Here is a 12,324-nt window from a genome sequence, read left to right as displayed (position 1 = left end):
ACCACCACTTATTATTGCTATTTTTATTATTTGTAAAATGAAATCCTTGCTTTGTATGAGTTTTAAGTGAGCTAATCTATGTACAGTGCGTAGAATTATGTCTGAGACGTACTTAATGTTCATTACACATGAACTGTGTGTCCAGTTTAATTCTCTTTCAAAGGCATTACTTCTAAACTGTGCAGATAACTCCTTTTGCTCTCTACTGGGTAATAACAAACAGGAACTGTCAAAAGTTGAAAGCATTTTACTTGTATGTAGTGTTTTCCTTGGATGCTTGAATAATGCATATCTTTTTAGTGTCATGATTATTGCAAGGTTTATATCATTTGAAAATGTGTATTGAAATGAATCATGTGCCATGTAATGACTGTTCTAATGAGGATTTTAATAATGTAATAAGATTTTATTCAAAATATCAGGAATGGTTAAAATAATCAGAAAATACTCTTCAAATGTAAATGATCTTCCCTCCTTCATTTCCCTAATTTTAAAAATCTTAGGCTCAAAACAAAAAAATGGAAAGATATGCAGGCAATTCAATACCTCAAATTACAAAGTTATATTAGCATAGCCAGGATTTTTACTTACTTGTGGCCCATTTCATGAGCAATTGTAAATGCAAGGTTTAAGCCATTGTCTTCAGCAATAATACATTTTCTCTTTTCACTACACATTCCACTCAAGTAAGCGATACCTAGAAAACACAAACATTAATTATCAAATGTCAGAATTAAAGTCCAAATATTTATGTTTGGTATTAATAGAAGAAAAGAAAAATGACAGTTTTCCCCCTCAAATATATCTATTAAACTGTGATATCCAGCCCCTATAAATAATTTCAGGAGAAATATATATATGTCACTCAATAAACTGTTAATAGTCTTTTAAATTTCATATTTTAGATGGAATCATTTTATCAATTATATAATTCTCCAAGGAATACCATAAAAATACATTTTATAAATATCACTTTTTATTATCATGTAAGATAGTCACAACTTAGAAAATGTAAATAAAAAAGCAATGATTATTTAAGCCATTTCTCAAATCTTGAAATCTCATTTCAAAGAAATACCCTAAAATAAATTACATTTAGAAGATTCTTGAACTCACATTTATATTCTGAGTTAGTAAAATTTTGAAATTTTATTTTGTGAAATATCATTTTAACTAATGTAACTTAAAAACTATCCATGGTAATTGGAAAACTAAAAGTGTTTCCTTTGAAAATTTCTTAGCTAATAAAGATGATCTGATCCAGAGTACATGATACTAAAATATTAAGACAAAAATTTCAGCAAAACATTTGACCTTTTGGTTTAAATTATTAGTAAAGATGATAGTATATGAAATCACTTATATTCATTAGTCAAAGATTTATATACTATTTTACTAATTAAGACATATACTTCAATAAATATTATTTAATACAAGGTACTATAATCATCCAAGAGTATATTTTATGTATTCTCAAGTAACAAGATATCTGTTATAAGAAATATATATATTTTGAATTATTTGTATGTTTTCTAAATTTCATCTCCTTTTAAAATACATGTAAACTCATTTTGTGAAAAAAGTTAATGGACAGGTAAAATGATTTGCCAAAGATCACATGACTACCAAGGATGAATCCATCCACCAGCTAATTTTATTTTGCTTTTGATTACAATTTAGAGCACGCTAATGAAAGATGGTTAGCTGAATGCTGTGACTTTTTTCTCTCTTCAGAAACCTGAAGAATAATGGTAAGGAATAATTAAATTTAAATAAAACGACAAATCATCTTGACCATGTTTTGGGGAGAGAAGATTCGTGAAGAAAGATGGACTGATTTAGTGGAGCCACAGCTCAAATAATAGGAAAGAAGGAGTTTATGAGCACAGTAGAACCCTAGAGAGGCTCAAGACTGAAACACACAGGTTTGAGGAAAGGCATTGCTGGAGGGTTGAAAATGGAGATTAGTTCAAAGTATATCCTTAACTACTCTTTCAAACCTTCATACTAATGTCAAGGCCTGGTATCCACTGGTTTATCAGAAAAATGAAGATATATTTGTTAGGCAAAATGTAGTATATACGTGTTATTTAAAAAACAGAACTGGAGAAAGAAATGGTCAAGAGATTAAGTATAAAGATGTTATTTTCTCATTGTATTTAGAAATTAAAATAGATCTTACAGACATTCCAAATCCACAAAGAGATGAATAGCTTCTCTATTAATAGATGGGTGGATGGACATATGAATGGATCAATAGATGGTAAGTCCTACTTTATTTGGCTTATTAAGGCAATTGAAATTACGCTATGATTAAATCTAGATAAAGTAGAAGGAAAGATGAAGGCAATAATGAGCAGAAGGAAGAAGAGAAGGAAGAGGCGAGAAACACGTTCTTTAGTTCCATTCAACAATAAGTGATATAAAAACTTTTAAAAATTCTTAAACATAGTGTGAATATTATCAGTGCTAAAGTGAAAGTTAGTTACTCAGTCATGGCTCCTCTGTCCATGGGATTCTCTAGGCAAGAATACTAGGGTGGGTGGCCATTGCCTTCTCCAATGGATCTTCCTGACCCAGAGATCGAACCTGGGTCTCCTGCATTGCAGGCAGATTCTTTACTGTCTGAGCCACCAGGGAAGCCCTGAGTGTGATAAGGCATGGTCTTATTAAAACAACAAGAGATGGAAAATCAAGATTTAGGAGTAACTGAACTTATGTCCTAACTGAAGGGAAGAAGAGAGGTGGAAAGAATGGAGAGAGAGATGCAGGATGAAAGTGAAGTACCCCCTCTTAAAAGGATATCAAAATTCTCTTGAGCATTTTAAGACTTTTAAAAACACATAATTTGAGATTAAATGTTCTGCAAAAATTCTAAATCAAGCTCAACTATAATTAGCATGCCGATGACCACTGTTTGGTACAAAATTTCCTTTAGGATGCCCATATACTTCTTCATGTTTTTCACAACTGAAATAATTTCATCACCATATGTAGATTAAAATTCAGCCAACATGTGTTGTCATGTCATATATTCCTTTGCTATGTGGACCAGTACATAACAAATTTAATCACTTTAATAAGTATTATATTTCTTCACCCATACCCATTCAAATATATTGTTCCCAAATAAAGATGGTATTGTCGCTTGTTTTTAAATTCCTGTATTTTCTTCATTATTCTTTTTCTTATATGCTTTCCCATATTTTTCTGTAATATTACTATATTGGCCAGGATTTTCAATGTACTATTGAAATATCTGTGGTATTGAGCTCTTCACTTTCCCTGCTGACTTTAGGAGGAATGTTTACAGTTTTATAATGGAAGATGATTCCTATAGAATTTTGATAGATATAGCTTATTAAGTAAAGGAGCTTAATTTCTAACATTTTTGTATGTTTAAGTGAAAAAAAGAGGCAATGTTATCTGAGGCATGGGTCAAAGGTGAATGGGAGTTGGAAATACTTTTTGGAAAAGAAATAGAAGCTTGGAATAGCAACTGAGAGAAACAGGAAAGACAGCTGATGAAGAAGTCAGGAAATACTTAATGTAAATGGATCAGAAAGTATATGGTTCTGCAGTGGATGGAGAGCAAGAGCCTGGGTGGTACTAACATGCCCAGTTGAATGGTATACAACCTAATGGCTGACACAGAGAAGGCTAACATGTGGATGAAATCTGGGCTGAGGTTTTGTTGATCAGGTATAAAGGAAGAATCCCAGGGTGTAAGAGATTACAGTAAAACTTAAGAGTCAGAGAAAAGATAGAACTTGCAAGGGCTCTATGCTTGATAATTAAAGAGGAAGGGTTGGAGCCTGATCATTAAAAATGAATACAGTGGTCAGGAGAATGGAGTCATCAATGAAGTAGAAGAAGAGACACTTTCCAAAGAAGTATTGGAGACTGTGACACGAGAGGGATTTAGGGATTTTTAGATTTCAGAGCTGAAATTCCAAGAAACGACTTAGGTATTGCCATGAGGGTAGAAAAGGGCAGAGGTAGAGGTTGAGGTCAAAGAATCATTAAGTAGTGCTCAGGGAACTGATACCATGAACATGAAATTGCACCTGATCACAATTAACTCAGGAAGGTGGGAAACACAGCCAATATCCACAGGAAATGTGGGCAGGGATCAAGGAGAGAGAGGAGTCACAGTGACAGTGAAGGATAGGATGGCAAAGATCAGAGTTTCAGCTTCAAATGGTGAGTTTTTACATGAGGATAGGAGAGATTCTGACTTAGAAGCAGCAGTGGGAAGCAGGGGGAATGCAACAGTGTAAAACTTTGCTATCTTCCCAGCACCCGCCCTGTGGTACAAGGATGAGAAAGAATAAACAGTGACCTCTCTGGGGACACTAAATTCTTCACCGCTGCTGCTGCTGCTGTGTCGCTTCAATCGTGTCCGACTCTGTGTGACCCCATAGATGGCAGCCCACCAGGCTCCCCCGTCCCTGGCATTCTCCAGGCAAGAACACTGGAGTGGGTTGCCATTTCCTTCTCCAATGCATGACAGTGAAAAGTGAAAGTGAAGTTGCTCAGTCGTGTCAGACTTCTAGCAACCCCATGGACTGCAGCCTACCAGGCTCCTCCGTCCATGGGATTTTCCAGGCAAGAGTACTGGAGTGGGGTGCCATTGCCTTCTCCCACTAGGTATGGGAAATCAGTAACTATTGTATGGTCATATTAAAATATATGGTGATAAAAATGATCTTTACAATACACAAGACATTTTATACTATAAAATATTTTATGAAATAAAATTCAAATATTGATAGAGGAATGATTACAACCAAGTGTCAAAAAATTCAAATCACATTTTCATAGAACAAAAAGACCACATAAATATGCTAAATTGTTAATATCAATTATATTATGTGAAGTGATTATAGGTAATTTTTCTTCCTTTTTTCCCATTTTCCAAGTTCATGTGTTTAAAATAGCTTTACAGTGAGAAAATTAAAGACAGAAAATTATACTCATGTCTATGAAATCTGAGCAGTAATCAATACAATGTCTTCTACATCAGAATGTAATTTAACAACCAAAAAAGATCCTCTCCTATTGTTCTTTTACTTAAGTGTAAAGTCAAAATCTTCAACTAAGTTTCTAATAAATTTGAATTTCATTGTTCTTACATTTGGCACACAAAGGAGATTTTCTTTGACTTGAAAGTTATGGAGAATAATTGTAACCATGACTAATTTAAATGACTTGCATTATTCTGTTTAAAAGCCCTTGCTTTTCAGGTCCTTTCAAGAACCCACATGTTTCCTATTATAATAAGGGGTAGAGGTTAGGAGGGGAAAGGATTTAACACAGCTGTTATTTAAAGATAGATATAACACAGGTCCTTTTTAAAGCACTTTTTCAATATAAAAAACTTATGAAAAGACAAAGGAAACCAAAACAATTTCTAATTTCTCAACTAAAAATTAATCAAATCATATACCAGGAGTCAAGAGAATTTCACATCTGAAAACAAAACACTGGACATGATATGATATACCTCTTCAAGATAATCAGAAACCTTTAAAACTCTACAGGATGCATGCTATAATAACAGACTAATTAGAAAATCAGTGTTTTTTTAATTAATTTATTTTAACTGAAGACTAATAATGTTACAATATTGTGGTGGTTTTTGCCATATATTGACATGAATCAGCCAAGGGTGTACATGTGTCCCCCTATCCCGAACACCCCTCCCACCTCCGTCCTCATCCCATCCCTCTGGGTTTTGAGTGCCCTGAGTTTGTATGTGATCAAATGGGTGTATCCTACCAAAAGTAAGTCTTCCAGCTGCAGAACTGTTACTTTTAGCCAGTGGGTAAACCACCTCAGTTCAGAATCCTAGCTTTCCTGGCACAATCCTAGCAAGTTATTTATCTTATGATTGCACCCTATGAGGTAAGTTATTTATCTATGTGTCCTACTATTTCTTGAATCCTAATGTAATGTATGTGACAAGGGCCAAAGGTACATACTGAGCTCTGCCTTCAGGAGTATAAGCTACACAAACACCCGTTTAAAAATGTTATCACTGAGACATAAAGACATACATAGGATATTATGGGATAATTTTTTTAAGACACTGAATAGGGGGAAATCAAAGCAGGAAACAATTTTAGAGAGGGAAACTGGTTGGTGGTATCACTGAGTGGGAAGAGGTGAGTCAGGGAAAGAAGTAAAAATTGGGTGTGGAATTTCTGAACAAAGGATTGACTATGGAAAAGGGTAAGCAAATTCTTATGGGAATTGATGTTAGTGATAGAGGGGAAGCTTCTGTTCTTTAAATATGCAAGCCATGTAGTACATCTCTGCATCAGCACAGTATCTGGCACATTCTCAGTAAAGGGGCACTTTAAAGGAAAAGCATAGAAAGACTAATATAAAATGTGAGTCGATTGAGGGCTTTGAATAAAAAAATATAATTTAGAAGAAACAAATGTATTTCATCCACCAATTAGAAAAAAATTTATAATAACTTAATCATGGTGCCCAGAAAATGTAAAATCCACTTACACGATAATATTCAAATTGGGCTTTGAACATATTTTAAAACAAATACTCGCCTTACTACTTTGCAAATTATCTGCCTCTCTTCCATTAAGAGACAAGATGATCTAGGAATATAAAATTATAAGTATGTAAGTTAAGAGTTTAATATCACTATAATTATAAAGGTATTTAAGAATAGGCTTCCAGATCCTCTTAAATGTTTAAGTCATCTGTAACATTCTTAACAGTGTAGTTTCTACAAATACTATGAAAAAAGTGACTCCTAAGAATAATCAAAACAGTATTAGTTTAATAAAAAAGCATAAAGTTTAATAAAAAACAGGCTCTGTGGTCAAATAAGGCAAAATATTGTTTAGACATTAAAATGTTGTTTGTATGTTCCTATATCATGGGAGAATGAGACTCTTTTGTGAAAACCACATAGAAATGTCAAATAATATACAATATACAAATTTTTTAATATATAGCTAAGGTTGATGTAAAAATAATTCCAAGTACAGGAACAAAGCTTAAAAAATTCAAGGCCTGAGTGATAAGATCATGAGTTAATGCTGTCAGAACCTGGGTATCATATAAGACACAAGTCTTATTAAATAATGGGTGTGGTTCCAAAATATCTGCATGACAGGTATTTAGTGAGTAAAGAACTAAGATCCATATACAAATAAGAAAGCCTGGAATTGATGCTGTTAATGACTTTGAAACAGACTTGAATATAACTTTAAAAATCCATATGTAGGGAAGCAACAAGGAACTCTGGCTCAAAATAAATTCTGGGAATGCTAGAAAAGACTTCATAAACAAATCAAAACCCAAGCCATCATCATGCATAAGTGTAAAGCCAAAAGAATACTAAGCCATGAATGTAATGTACAAATTGATCATACAATTTGGGGATCATGCAAGGATTACAGAATTCCTTGTCAGTTAAGTAAAAACAAATGAAATATCACTATGATATCATCTCAGCAAACAGAAAATTCCCACAGGAAAGTCAACTTAAGATCACAAATAAAAATCACCAGCCAAGTAAAGAAAGGGTACACTGTGAGACAGAAGTCACTTCCATATTAAAATTAGAGAATAAATGGTGATGAAATAAAGACATTTTTAACATAAAGATATGGAACCTGAATCCACATTCACTGGGTCACCACAAACCAAATGCATCTTTTTGTAAATTAGAGATAGAAGCCCCTTCTAATGGTACATTATATCAAAATATTGGTATAGATAATGCTGTGATAAATACAGGAATGCATCTATCTTTCTGAATTAGTGCTTTCATCTTTCAGATGAATATGCAGAAATGGAATAGCTAGATCAACTGGTAATGCTATTCTTATACCTTTTGAGGAATATCCATACTGTTTTCCATCAAGAATCAGGATATGGAAATAACCTAAGTGCCCATCAATAGATGAATGGATTAAGAAGATGTCTTACATATACACAATACTACTCAATTATTAAAAAAAAAAGAGATGCAATCTTGTTATTTGTGACAATATGCTTGGACCTTGAAGGAATTAGGCTAAGTGAAATAAGTATAATAGATGAAGAAAGATAAATACCATATGATTTTACTCACATGTGTATATAAGCAAACAAAAACCAAATAAATGAACAAACAAAACCAGATAAAAACCAAAAGATACAGACAACAGAGTAGTGGGTTACCAAAGTGGAAGTGGCAATGGGGAGGGCAAAATAGGGGTTTAAATGCATGGTGACAGATGAAACTAAACTTATGGTAATGAGCATAATATAGTGTACACAGAGGTTGAAATACTATATAATGTATGTATGAAACATAATGTTATAATCCAACGATACTTTAATACATTAAAAAGCTAATCAGCAAAAATTATCAGTATAAAGAAATGTTAAAGAATTTTCTTCAAAAAGAAGGAAAAAAATCTCATAATGAAACATGAAAATGCAAAGAAAATAAAGAATAAACATATAAACTGTAAATAAATATCAAGTATACAAAACACTGATTTTAATGTTCTACAATTTTAAAACACAGAGAACTGAATATAGTGGGAGGAATGAATGGAGTTTAAGTGTTCAAAAGTCTAGCAACATCAGGAGACCAGTAAAAGAAGACATGCATAACACATACAGTAATTTCAAAAGAATAGGAAAATAATATATAACCCACAATTGTAAAGAAAATGGAATACAAATATTGGATTTACTTATATAAAAAGGCAAAAAAGGGTAAAGAAACAAGAAATAAAGTGAAAAATAAAACAGATAATATTTTATACCAAAAATTTAATTAAATATAAAAGACTAAATATAGTAAACTCAAACTAAAATGATAGAACTGCATAATAAAAATAAACCCTAGCTGTACTCCGCTTCCTAGAGATACACTTTAAAAATAAGGACATAGATAAGTTAAAAGTATAAGAAAATAAAATGGTATAATATGTAAAAATTAACCAAAACAGAGTAGAAGAGATCATATAAACACTACAATTGTGCAAATTATAGCAAAATAAATTGAAGCCACAAGCATATCAAAGATAGAGGATTGTTTTTATAATAAAAGGATTTCTACAATAAAGATATCACAACTTATAGGCTCAAAATACATAAAGCAAAATGAATAGAATTAAGAAGAGAAATAGACAAATCTACAATTAAACTGGGAAACTTTAATGTGTCTCTTTACAGTTGATGGAACAACCATAAAAAATTCACTAAGGACATAACAAATCCAAACAATAAATCAGCATGTCTGTCTTAACTGACCTAAGAACATTGCACACAACAAAAGTCACATTCTTTTTATGTGTACATGGTATATTATATAAAACTGACCACTTAGTGAGTATTGGAAAACACTCAATACATTTCAAATGTGGAAATAATCCAAAGTATGTTCACTGGTCATGATGTAAATAATCTAAAGAACTAAAAAGATAACCAAGAAAAACCAAACAGTCTAGACATGAGATGATATACTTCTAAACAGTCCACAAGTCAAAGAATTTATAATGGAAATTAGAAAGTACTTTACACATAGTTATAATAAAAAGAAACCACATCAAAAATATGTGAACTGCAATGACAATGCTTAGAAAATTCTTAGTGTATATTAGGAAAAAAACAAGAGACTGAAAAATCAATGGTTAAAATTCCTCCCAGGAGATGGGAAAAGAGAGCATCAAAGCTTAAGAAAGCAGAAGGAAGGAAATAATAAAGAGGAAAATCATGGAAAAATAAAACAAATGTAGAAGAAAACTGACAAAAATGGAAACTTTCCTAGTAAACTGATTAAGAATAAAAGCGTGACAGATACAAATACACTACCATCAAAAATGAATAAGGAAATGTCTCTACAAATCCTAAAGACAATACGGTAATATATAAAATAGCATGCTAATAAATTTTACAATTTACCAAAGTTGTCACAAGAAGAAACACAAAATCAAAAATTTCTATAATAACCTCCTTTTTCCATTGTACTCCAACTATATTGGCTTTTTTGGGGTGAGGGGTAGGAGTCATTTCTCAAATGTACAAGCATGTTTTTACCTCAACGCTTCTTCACTGGCTTTTCACCTGTCTGGAACATTCTCTACATAGATCTCTTTCTACATCATCTACCAATTTTTTAAAATATCGTAACCAAGCAGGATCCTATGGCGCTTTCCTGGGGGAGACCCTTCTTGCCATGTCCTCTACCTGCCTCTCGCAGTAAACCTGTAATCTCCCAGGCCTCCCCTGGGTGACAAAAGCCTAGCTCAAGAATTAATGAGTGATAAATTAGGAATTTGGGATTAACATATACAAAAAAAAATTAATGATTGAAAAGTTGTGAACACACAGTGACAAAAGCAGCAGCTGGACCAGCGGGGCTATAACAATTTAAACAAGTCAGCCATATGGCAGTCACAGAATCTTTAGTTCCTCCCTGATGTATATAGAAACTGTATCTGATGCACATTCCTGAGTTGTTTTATAGATATTACAGCCCCTACCAAATGGAAGAACTATATGATGACCATGAGCATGTAGTCCCCAGTCCAACTGGAGCCTGAGGACTGATAATGTTAAGCCCTCTGACAACACCCTATTACCTCACCACCAATCAATCAGAGAATTGTGCACAAGCTGATCATATCTCCTGCAACTCCTCTCCCTCATCTTTCCTTTTAAAATGCTTCCCTGCAACTTATCAGTGAGTTTGTAGTTTTTGCACATTAGCTGCTCTCAACTCCTTGTCTGGCACCTACTCCACGTCTGCACTTTCTTCACCACAACCTGGTGTTAGTAGATTGGTTTTACCGTGCACAAGTGAGCAAACCCAAGTTCCATTCTGTAACAACAACACTTTTCAGTAAGGCATTTCTGGATTACCACATTTAAAATTATAAATAGGGAGGGGCCGGGACTGCAAAAAAAATAAAATAAAATATAATTATAAATACTCTTCTTTCCACCCTGGTGTTCCCAGGTTATCTCTTCCTTAGATCTACTGTTTTTTTCTATGCTTCATTTTATTTCATTTTTAATGCCTCATTTCCTTTTTATCTTTTAACATACCAATTAATCTAATTATTTACCATGACTATTGACCATCTCTCCTTCAGTATGTGTCACGTGGGCAAGAAAGCACTGAGAAATCAATTTGTTTATTCACAATGTATAGACTATGTTTTGTATATACAGTGATAATTTTAAAGTACACCAATACACAATTTTTTTTTAAATTTTATTTTATTTTTAAACTTTACAAAATTGTATTAGTTTTGCCAAATATCGAAATGAATCCGCCACAGGTATACATGTGTTCCCCATCCTGAACCCTCCTCCCTCCTCCCTCCCCATACCATCCCTTTGGGTCGTCCCAGTGCACCAGCCCCAAGCATCCAGTATCGTGCATCGAACCTGGACTGGCAACTCGTTTCATACATGATATTTTACATGTTTCAATGCCATTCTCCCAAATCTTCCCACCCTCTCCCTCTGCAACAGAGTCCATAAGACTTTGTATTTCTACACTGGTGATGTTTTCCTAGTCATCTAAAGACTCTGCTCTGATAGCAGGTTGGAAGGGATTAGGATTACTGGTATTCTATTGGAATTGTAGAGGATATGGATTGGGAAATCCCAGGTCAATATAGCATGGCTCAAATAGGGAATTAAGGAAAATATGATGTGACTATAGAGAGAGACTTAACTATCACTTCTGAGCCTACTTTGATTCTCACTGTCAAGGGGTAGGTGGTTTAATGCAGGGGGCTTCCCAGGTGGCGCTAGTGGTAAAGAATCTGCTTGCCAATGAAGGTGATGCATGAGACTAGGGTTTAATCCTTGAGTTGGGAAGATATCTTGGAGAAAGAAATGGCAACCCACTCCCGTACTCTTGCCTGGAAAATCCCAGGGACAGAGGAGCTACAATTTATGGTGTTGCAAATAGTTGGACATGACTGAGCACATACACACACACACACACACACACACATGCACAAACACACACAGAGATGACATACTAGAAGCTGAGCAGTGTCTCCAGTAGAAGCTGGAAGGGTGGGGAGTGGGATGGGTGGGAAGGTGAGGAACGGGTGAAGAGACCTGAATAGGAAGGTTACAGAACCCTGAGTTGAATATTCTTGAGTTGACTCCACCAGCTACATTCCTGGGAGCCAAGTGCAGTGGTGTGTTGTGTTGCCATGTAAACTAGGACTTTCTTCACTGTGAAGCAACAAAGACCTAAAGATATCCAAGGGCAGAGAAAGAATGGTGATTTCTGATCTACAGCATATCACCCAGGCTACTTGGAAA

At 34.0% G+C, this 12,324-nt stretch overlaps 1 protein-coding gene across 1 annotated transcript in view; it reads right to left on the bottom strand.

Annotated features, from left to right (window-relative positions):
• The window catches only part of ADAMTS19 (ADAM metallopeptidase with thrombospondin type 1 motif 19), a 267,865-nt gene that overhangs the window by 135,975 nt on the left and 119,566 nt on the right, over positions 1-12,324 (bottom strand). The window contains exon 8 of the mRNA XM_027547039.1: positions 592-697. Within this exon, the coding sequence (XP_027402840.1) occupies positions 592-697 (106 nt within the window). The remainder of the gene's footprint in view (positions 1-591; positions 698-12,324) is intronic.

This window comes from Bos indicus x Bos taurus, chromosome 7, assembly GCF_003369695.1.
Source record: "Bos indicus x Bos taurus breed Angus x Brahman F1 hybrid chromosome 7, Bos_hybrid_MaternalHap_v2.0, whole genome shotgun sequence".
Lineage (NCBI taxonomy): Eukaryota > Metazoa > Chordata > Mammalia > Artiodactyla > Bovidae > Bos > Bos indicus x Bos taurus.
The sequence above is the reverse complement of the archived record's forward strand: the minus strand, read 5'-3'. Positions and strand labels throughout refer to the sequence as shown.